Here is a 9,585-nt window from a genome sequence, read left to right on the forward strand (position 1 = left end):
TCTCCCTGCGGTTCTGTGGAAGAACGCGGCGGCTCGGCCCCCTATTGGCCAGCGCGCTGATAACGCCCCCGCCCTCTTTTGACAGACAAGCGAGGCGGCCAATCGCGGCGAGGCGGGCGGTGAAGGAGGAGGAGGAGGAGGGCGGCAAGATGGCGGTGGTGGCGCCGCTGCTGGCGCTGCTGTACTCGGTGCCGGGGCTGTGCCGCTGGCTGGCGCGCCCCTACTACCCGCTGTCCGCGCTGCTCGCCACCGCCTTCCTCATCGTCCGCAAGCTGCCGCCGCTCTGCCGCGGGCTGCCCTCGCAGCGGGAGGACGGCAACCCCTGCGACTTCGACTGGGTGAGACCCCGGGGCCTGCCAGCCCCCTCAGGGCCTGTCACAACCCCCCCGGGCCCTGTCACATCCCCTCAGGGCCCTGCCACCCCCCCGGGCCCTGCCAGCTCCCGGCACTGCCCTCCCGGCGCCGCTGAAGGGCTTCCCGGGCATCAGTGAGGGTTGGTGCCAGGCTCCAGCAGCCGCCGTCCTTGCAGTCCCTTGCAGGGTCACGCAGTGTTAGGGGGAAGGGCATTACCTCCTAACCCCTTCCGCACCCGGCCCCAAAGCCCCCCCAGCCCCACCCCACTGCCACATGCAGGGAGGCTTCCCCACAGCCCGGGCTGCCCCCAGCCCCGCCTCGAACCCCTGCAGGGATGGGGCAGCCACAGCCCCTCTCGTTATGGGGATGGGGAGGAGGTGGGGGGATTTGGGGCCAGCAGAGCATGGTGCAGCAGCTTGGCCTCGTGCCCCTCCAGCACCCCCACCTCGGGGAGGGTGATGCAGTGCTGGTGGCCGCTCCTTGGTCCTGCGGCGTGCCCGCTGCTCACAGCCTCTCTCTTGTGTGCAGCGGGAGGTGGAGATCCTCATGTTCCTCAGCGCCATCGTCATGATGAAGAACCGACGCTCCAGTGAGTCGGGGCTGGGACCATGAGGTGGGGGCTGCTGCTGGTGCGGCCCTGGGGAGCTGCGTGGGGCGGGAGCTGGAGGAGCAGAGAGACACGGGGAACATGGGGCAGGGCTGAGGGGTGCCTGGCGCTGTCTCCTAACCTTCAGCCCCTTTTCCAGTCACGGTGGAGCAGCACATCGGGAACATCTTCATGTTCAGCAAAGTGGCCAACGCCATCCTCTTCTTCCGTCTGGACATCCGCATGGGGCTGCTCTACCTCACGCTCTGCATAGGTGAGACCCGCAAGGATGTGATGAGGGGACCCTGGGGTGCTGGAGGCTGCTGCGACGCCCCTTGGCGTGGCTTTGCCTGCCCCGAGCAGGCGTCGTGCCAGCTGTCAGGAAGGGGGCCGGAGCTCCCTGCCGTGGGCTGTTGACCTGTGGTGTCTGAGGCTCGCTGTCGTTGCAGTCTTCCTGATGACCTGCAAGCCGCCGCTCTACATGGGCCCCGAGTACATCAAGTACTTCAGCGACAAGACCATAGACGTGAGTATCTCCTCCCCGCGCCGCGCTGGCACAAGGGGCCGGGGGGCTGTGCCTGCCGGCCCCCGCCGAGCCCCGTGGCCCCGCGGCAGGAGGAGCTGGAGCGGGACAAGCGGGTGACCTGGATCGTCGAGTTCTTCGCCAACTGGTCCAGCGAGTGCCAGTCCTTCGCCCCCATCTTCGCCGACCTCTCTCTCAAGTGAGTGCTGCCTGCTTGGCGAGCCGTGGGGCGCGGGGTCACGGCGCTGGGGGTCATTTTCTGTCCCCACAGGTACAACTGCTCGGGGCTGCACTTCGGGAAGGTCGACGTGGGCCGCTACACGGATGTCAGCACCAGGTCTGCAGGGGCGCGGCTGGCTCCCCCAGCCCCGGCTGGCACCGGGGAGCCCCCCAGGCCTCACAGGTGTCCCCGTCCCTCCCTCCCCGTCCTCCCGCAGGTACAAGGTGAGCACCTCGCCCCTCACCAAGCAGCTGCCCACCCTCATCCTGTTCCAGGGCGGCACAGAGGTCATGCGGCGCCCGCAGATCGACAAGAAGGGCCGGGCCGTGTCCTGGACCTTCTCGGAGGTGGGTGAGGGCGGAGGGGGCGCGCCAGCCCCCTCCCCTGTCCCCTGGGGCGTCCCCTGGAGGTGGTGGGGACACGGCAGGGGGTGTCACGGCGGGCCTGACCCCGCTCCCCGCCCACAGGAGAACGTGATCCGCGAGTTCAACCTGAACGAGCTGTACCAGAAGGCCAAGAAGCAGGCCAAGCCGCGCGACGAGGGCAGCGAGGAGGCTGCCGAGGGAACGGCGGCCGCGGGGCTGCCCAACGGGGAGAGCAAGAAGGACAAATAGCGGCCCCGCGGCCCTGACACCCCCCATGTCACCCCCTGTCCCCCCCCCCATGTCCCCTCGCCCGTGGCCCCCCCGATGTCGGGCAATAAAGCTGCGGGGGCGGGGCTTAAAGGGACTGGGCGGAGTCTGTGTGCTGGTGGGCGTGGTTTGCGGTTGGGGGCGTGGCCTTCTCGAGGGAGACGCGCCCTGATTGGTGGTGCCCGCGCCGCTGTTTCCCGCGCCGGGCGGAACCATCGCGCACCCCGCGGGGGGGGCGGGCGGAGCGCTGTGTGGGGTTCTACCCTACGGGTGCGCAGCGCGGCGCTGTTCCCCCCCCCCCGCCTCTTCGCAGTGGTTGGGTCCGGCCCGGCCCCGCCCCCTCGCGGCCCGCGCTGCCGCCGCGCTCCCCGCATGGCGCCCCGCGGCAGGAAGCGGCGCGCCCCGGCGGCGGCCGGGCAGGGCCGGGACGGACCCGAGCGGCTGCGGGCACGGCTCGAGAGCGGGGCCGGGGGCGGCGGGGCCAGGGTCGTCATCGAGCACTGGTGGGAACGGGACCGGGAGCGGGACGGGAACGGGGCCGGGAGGGGGCTGGGAACGGGACCGGGATGGGGCTGGGGCCAGGAGCAGGTCCCGGCCCGGTACCGGGATGGGGCTGGGGCTGGGGCTGGGAAACGGGGCTGAAATGGGGCTGGGAGGGCGCTGGGAGCAGGGAACGGGACTGGGAGTGGGAGCAGGATGGACCCAGCACAGAGCTGGGAGTGGGGCTGGGATTGGGTCGGGCTGAGGTGAGGATTGGGATGGGACCAGGAGCAGTGACCCCCCCCCCCCCCCCCGTCCTTCTCGCCCACCCCCAGCAAGAGCTGACGGGTGTTCGGGCGCAATGCGGCGGCGGTGAGCGAGGCCCTGCGTGAGGCCGTGGCCGACCTGGCCGTGGACATCAACCCCGAGAAGCCCCGCAGGAACAGCTTCGAGGTGTCCCTGGTGAAGGAGGACGGCAGCAGTGAGTGCCCGCGGCTGGGGGGGTGGGGTAGGGTGGGGTGGGGGCTCCCCCCGGCAGCCCTGACCCTTCCCCGTGTCCTCTCCCCCCCCCCAGCCGTGGAGCTGTGGAGCGGCATCGGGAAGGGGCCGCCCCGCAAGCTGAAGTTCCCTGACCCCGCTGCCGTGGTGGAGGCCCTGAAGAGCAGCCTGGCCTAGAGGAGGCGCCAAGGTGAGGAGAGACCCCAGCAACGGCACCAGGACCACCGCACGCCGACCGCCCTCACCATCTCCCCCCTGCCCAGCTGGGCTCAGCACCCGCGGAGCGAGCACCCATGAAGGGGCGTGACGAAGGGAGGGGGCGCCTGCCCCCCCAGTCCCGTCTCCGATACCGCAGCTCCCCCGTGGGCAGCCAACGCTGAGCCCCAGCTCCCCGCTCCCCCCTGCAGCCCCCTGACCCTTTGTTCAGTTCCCCAATAAAGCGCTGCAGCCCCACACCACGAGGCTGTCTGCTCCAGAACTTTATTTTCTCAACAACGTGCGGCCTCCGTGGCCCTGCAGGGGCGGCCTGTCACTTGGGTGCGGGGCAGGGGGCTCCCAGGACCCTAGCCCAGGACATCCACCTCCCCATCGGACTCTGACGAGGGGCTGGGCCAGGCGCAGACAGCACCGGGGGGCAGCCACGGCTCTGCCACCCCCACGTCCACCTCCTCGTCCTCCCCGAGGCTGTTCCCCTGCAGCTCCTCCAGCCCACAGGCTGCCGGGGGGGGCCACGGCTCCGCCACCCCTCCAGCACCCACAGCCGGCCCCTCACGGGGCTGCCCCTCCTGCACCACCTCCCATTGCTCCCCACCCTCCACCTTCCTCAGTTTCAAGCGCCTCACGGGAGGTCTGGGGCACGGGGCCCCCTTGGGGGGGCTGCCAGCACGCCCAGGCTCAGCCCCACCGCCTGCTGTGGGGCAGAGCCTGGGGGAGCCGGGCTGGGGGGCGCGCAGGCAGCTGCGGTTGAGCCTCCAGCGGGGCCCGGGGTGCACCAGGCAGCCCCCTTGCAGCTGCAGCGACTCCAGCTCGGTCACGCGGAGCTGCCGGGCAGCCGCCAGCACGTCCTGCGCCTCCTCCGAGGACGCCTCCAGCTCGGCAGTGTAGAGGAAGCGCACCAGCTTGCGCAGCGCCCTGATCTTCAGCCCCTGCAGCTCCAGCACCACCCTGCGGCCCTGGGGGGGCAGCTCCCGGGCCAGCTGCTCCATGAAGAAGGGGCTGCACACCGACAGCACGCAGCAGTGGGCTGCCACCGCCTCCCCTGCGCGACAACAAGCGGCCATCAGGCCCCACGGGGGTGCTGCCCTACCACATCCACCCCCAAAATTCCTCGGGGGCTCAATGGGACCCATCACTCCTGCCACCCCACAAGGGGGATGCGGCTGCACCCAGCCCTTCCCTCGCCCCCCAAGCACCCCCAGCCCTCGGTGCTTGGCCGCCCGCTCACCTTCCGCCCGCAGCACCACATCGCAGAAGACATCCTCACGCTGCTGCTGCTGGTGCAGCCGCAGGAAGGCCGCGTGCAGCAGGTGGGTGCTGCGGTACAGGAGCCGCGGGGCGGCCGCCGCCGACGGGGAGCCCGGGGACATCCCTGCGGAGACACACACGGCGCTGGGGATGCAGGGCTGAGCCCCCCGCCCGCTGCAGCCCCCCAGGGCAGGGCTGCAGCCCGCAGCACGCTCGCACAGGTCGCTGTCGCCTCCCTCCCGGCCCCAAGCACGTCCCCGGCCGCCAGGGGGCACCGGCCGCGCCGATTCCGAGGCAAAACCGCGCGGTTTTGGGGCCCGCAGCCTGCCCCGCGGCCACGGGGCCGGCACCGCCGCGTACCTGCCCGTGCGGGTGGCGGGAGCCGCAGGGTGGGGACACGGCCGGACAGACGGACAGGCCGCGGACACACGGACAGGACCCGGACACGTGGACGGTTCCCGCGCGCGCGCCTCGACCCCCGCGCCACGTGCGCCCCCGCGCCACGCCCGGCCCTACCCTGCCCAGCAACGGCCCCGCCATTGGCCCGTCCCGCCAGCCAATAGCCAATGGCGGCGCGGTCGGGGTGTTTGGCGGGAAGGGCGCTGAGGGAAAGGGCTGAGGGGAGGCAATGGCGGGCGGGAGGGCGGGCGGCGAGGAGGGTGCTACGCCCTTGGGGCTGTCCATCGCTATGTCTGTGCCCTGCAATGGCCGCCCTGGCGTTTTACCAAGCAGCTCCCGTTCAAATTCAGCCCCTCGTGGTTTCCCAGGCTGTCCAAACCATGTTAAATGGGACTCCGGAGGCAAACCTGTTGGGTTCTTTGCAAAACCCCATTAGGGTTTCCCAAAACCCTACCATTAACCTCACTTAGCGTTTTGCCAGACCCAGCCCTCAGGCTTCAAAGTGCCCAAGCTAGCAGACCTGAGGGCTGAGCTCCTCCCGGCCACCACCTCGCAGGGCCACAACGTGAAGGCAGCAGGGATCAGCTGCCTGCCCCGTCCTGGTCACACACCATGACCAGGCTGTGCAAGACAGCCCAGCAGAATTTGGGAAAAAGCTCCGTGCTGCTTGCAGTCACCATCATTACAGGGTTTAAACACAGAAAGAAGAGAGAAATAAGCGCAGTGGGTGCTGAAGCTGCAGGCTTCCAGTGGTGGCACTTGAGCTCAGCAGTGTCAAAGCCCTGCTCCGGGCCCTGCTCTGGGCTCCCAGGGCACTCTGTGGCTTTGCATGTGAGAAACGGCGCTTTCGGGGCTTCCTGACGCCCCTCGGGAGGACAGCCGTCCGCACAGACAGCAGGCAGAAAGGGGAGGATTGATAGCGGGTGTTTTGGAAACTGGCCTTCGTGCAAGCGGCGCGGCCTACTTAGGAGAGTCTGAACCGCGTTTTGTCGCGTTATAAAGCGCCCATTGTGAAGACATCTGCGTCAGTCACTCCACACACACACGAACAACAATTGTAATAATCCCAGCCCAATGGCCTGGAGATACTAGCTGCCCGTACAAACAACCAAAGTGGGTGGAAGTTTTCAAGAGCTGCGGAAGAACGGGAGCCGAAGCGGCGCTGTCGATTTGAAGTCTACAAAGTGTGCTGCAGCTGTGCCATCCCCCAGTGTTTTCTGTGGCGTTACGGATGGATTTTCAATGGATTTTCATGCGTTTCCACATGTGAGGGTGCTCTCAGTTTTCGCTGTGTGCAGAGCTGGCACAAACCGGGGAGGAAAGTGACTGATTATAGGTCTGGGCCAGAGGCTGCTGAGGTTAGTGGCAGTCTTTCCACTGACCTCGAGTGGCTTTGATTCCAGCTCTAAATACCAGGGGAAACAGCGAAACGCGTAATTTCATATCAAAGTGCTATCATATGCTCGTAAAAATAGACACAGAAAAAAAGAGAGAGAACTTTCCTCCCCCACCCTTTGCAGTCTTTCGGAGTTACGATAGTCGAAGCTGTGCGTCGGAAAGCTTGGATTCACGGGGAGCAGATGGGTGCAGTTATTGATTTAGGGGCATCCCTTCACGTGGGTTTCAGAGTACAGCCATAGCTGCTTCATGATGTTTTATGCCATGCCTGCACCGTGCTGGTGCTGCAGAGTAGCAAGAGGGTGAATTTATTCAGCAGAGCTGAGGGAGAGACCCCAAGCCCGACTTGTAAAGCAGGAGCCCTGTAAAGCAGGAGCCTGCAGGTGGGACGGTAACGCCGCAAATCGCTTTTCAGCTGGGTGAGCTGACCAGGGAGGAGAAGTCAAGGCAAAGCAACGGAGCCAGGGCAAAGCTAAATTAAAAAATTCCAAGGCGCTGATATCAGACGACTTCCCCTTGTGACCGGGCGGCTGGCGAGCAGGTGAGGCGAAAATCCCGAGAACTGGAGCAGGCTGAGCCTTTGGTGGCGCAGCGTTTGCACATCCACCCTCGGGAGGATTCCTCACGAGGCAGGGCTCTTCCCTGCCCTTCCTTGTGTCGCTCAGCTTCCCACCCTCGTCCCACTCCCGAGGACATCCCAGAGGCAGGGGTGATCACAGGGTGGGTGACCCTGTCCTCGGATGCAATCTGGGCCACCAGCTGCTGCTCTGCCTGCAGGAGGGGCAGAGAGCTGCGAGCTTGAAGGAGGAGAGAAAACACAGCCTGTGCTCCTGGCAGACAGCACGGGGGCTTGGGAGGCGCTGGGGGACACGAGCTGACCGAGGTCGGGCTGCAGGTGACACAGGAGGGACAAAGCCCCTCGGCTGCGGGGTGTTACAGGCTGTGCGAAGCAGCTCCTCCGCGTCCTGCTGGTGCTGGCCAGGGAAGGGAAAGCAAAGTGTTAAGGGGCAGAGTCCACTCTGGGTTTGCGGACTGCCCCAGCAGCCTACAGAAGGAGGCTGGCACAGGCGACAGGCCCTTCGCTTAGAGGCGTTTTTAGGTTTTCACAGAGGCAAAAAACGCTAATCCCGGTCACGCTCCTCAGCCGCAGCCCCTGGTGCTGCCTCTCCCTCCTCTCCACGGCCTTGTCTGCCCTTAAAAAGTTTCTGATGTATGCCCTGGCAATACCAGCAAACAATCCTCTGGTAGATAGCCTGCACACAAAAGGGGCCTTTGACGAGTGTAACTTCTACTGGTGCTCAACGCCAAATAATTGTAGGCTGGAGAAAGCACCCACAGCCTGCTGTCCCAGCCACCCCTCTCTTCATAGACACCCCCCAGCTGTACCCAAAGCCAGAGGGGGATGAGGTCCAGGTGCCCGCACCCTCCTTTATTATTATTAACCCTCGCTGCCTGTGGAGGGAGACCCTCAGGAAGGAGGACACGGCGCTGTGCCCCGGCCAGGTCCGTGCTCTGCCCTTGAGAGCCTGTCCTTGGCGGGGCCTCGGTGGATGAGTGTCCAGCGGGGTTTATCTCCCTGTGGGACTTACGGGGTAGGGGAAGGTCGGGTCTAAAGACCAGCCTAAGGACGTGCTGGTTAGCCAGGCTTGCTGTGTGTTGACAGGAGGGGATGTTTGAGGGCCCTAGGGTACGGGGGGGGTTCAAAGGCTGGCAGAGGGTGGGTGGGCACGAAGGGAGAGCCTGGGCAGCATGCAGGTACCTCACCATCCTCTGCCTCGGTGCCACACAGGGCACCCAGAGCTGTTAGGGCAGCAGGCTTGGGTGAAACCTCACTTTTTTGCTCAACATCTTCGAATTGGGGACGAAAAGCCCCGGTAGCCCCAGCGTGCCCCCTCCTGCTCCGCGCAGACGCCCCACAAAGGAGCCGATTCCCCTCCTGTGTCGGGATTCCCATAGGAAGGGGTGGCGGAAGCCTGGCAGCGCTGCTTCAGAACAATGCAGGGCCTGCGGACAGCACGGCACGGCACGGCACAGCAGCTCCTCTTCCTCCTCTTCCTCCTCTTCCTCCTCTTCCTCCTGCCCCCGCCGCTGGGGAGCCTTCGCCTGGCTGTAAACAAGTCGCCTTGCTCTGTTCCGCTGCTGTTCCGGGCGGCTCGTCTGGGGAAGGCATCGGCAGCGCTGCAGGATGAAAGGGGACGTGCGAGACGTTATTACCCCTAATTACTGGAAAAGAGGGGAATTTTTCCCATGCCGGGAACGCATCTCTTCCTCCCAGCAAGCGGTGGGACGGACGGCTCTGCCCCGGTGCTTGTGTTTAAGCCATTCAGACCCGAGCTGCTGCGGGGTGTCCTGAAGCAGGAGCCGAGGTGACAGGGTGCTATTAGGGCCTGCCACCCTCGGGACAAGCGGCTTCAAAGAGATCAGGCTGGGGCTCCCGTTCAGCCCCGGCACAGGCGTGTTGGCAGCAGCGTGGCTCATCTTTGAAGAAACCCTCCAGAGACTTGAAAGGCTGCGAAATTCCTGGGCTGACTGAAATAGCAGCGCCCAGGCGGGGATGCATCAGGCACGGGGGTGCCCCAGGCTTGGTGGCTGTGCCCCGGGGCCCTGCCGATCCCCCTGGGGGGGGAGAAGGGGAAAGGAGGGCAGCCTCGAGCCGCATGGCTGCCAGGGGCACATTTGGGTTGGCCACGGGGGTGAAATGGGTGCGGGGAGAAGCTTTCGGGTCCCCATGCTCAGGGAGGGCCCGGGGGGCTGCTGCAACAGCCACCAGCCTCGGTTTGTCCCTCGCCTTCATTTAATCCCCTTTATTTTTGCATCACCCTTAGCCAACCCCACCCCTGGCCGGGGGATTTGCCTTCCTCAAACACTTGCAGGCGGCCAGCACGTCCTCATCCTCCCCTCCTCCTCCTCCTTGCCTAACCGGGCAAGGCGTATTTACCCCAGGAGTCACCTGTCCCCACCCAAACCTTTTCCTCGTGTCATTATCTCACCGGCAGTGTGGCAATCGGGAGCGGGCAGGATCCTCTCCAGC

The 9,585-nt window shown here is 66.0% G+C and overlaps 2 protein-coding genes across 2 annotated transcripts; both read left to right on the forward strand.

Annotated features, from left to right (window-relative positions):
* Positions 1–14: 14 nt before the first annotated feature.
* On the forward strand, positions 15–2,361 carry TMX2 (thioredoxin related transmembrane protein 2). Its single transcript, XM_032188531.1, has 8 exons — positions 15–338; positions 883–943; positions 1,101–1,214; positions 1,390–1,466; positions 1,556–1,662; positions 1,735–1,800; positions 1,901–2,030; positions 2,151–2,361. Exons 1-8 carry the CDS (start codon positions 150–152, stop codon positions 2,295–2,297), a joined length of 891 nt encoding a protein of 296 aa, XP_032044422.1. The 5' UTR covers positions 15–149; the 3' UTR covers positions 2,298–2,361.
* Positions 2,362–2,687: 326 nt separating this feature from the next.
* SELENOH (selenoprotein H) lies at positions 2,688–3,768 on the forward strand. Its single transcript, XM_032188551.1, has 3 exons — positions 2,688–2,818; positions 3,131–3,276; positions 3,370–3,768. The coding sequence occupies exons 1-3, from the start codon at positions 2,688–2,690 to the stop codon at positions 3,468–3,470; spliced, it is 378 nt and encodes a 125-aa protein (XP_032044442.1). The 3' UTR covers positions 3,471–3,768.
* Positions 3,769–9,585: the final 5,817 nt, after the last annotated feature.

Source organism: Aythya fuligula, chromosome 5, assembly GCF_009819795.1.
Source record: "Aythya fuligula isolate bAytFul2 chromosome 5, bAytFul2.pri, whole genome shotgun sequence".
In the NCBI taxonomy this organism is placed as follows: Eukaryota; Metazoa; Chordata; class Aves; order Anseriformes; family Anatidae; genus Aythya; species Aythya fuligula.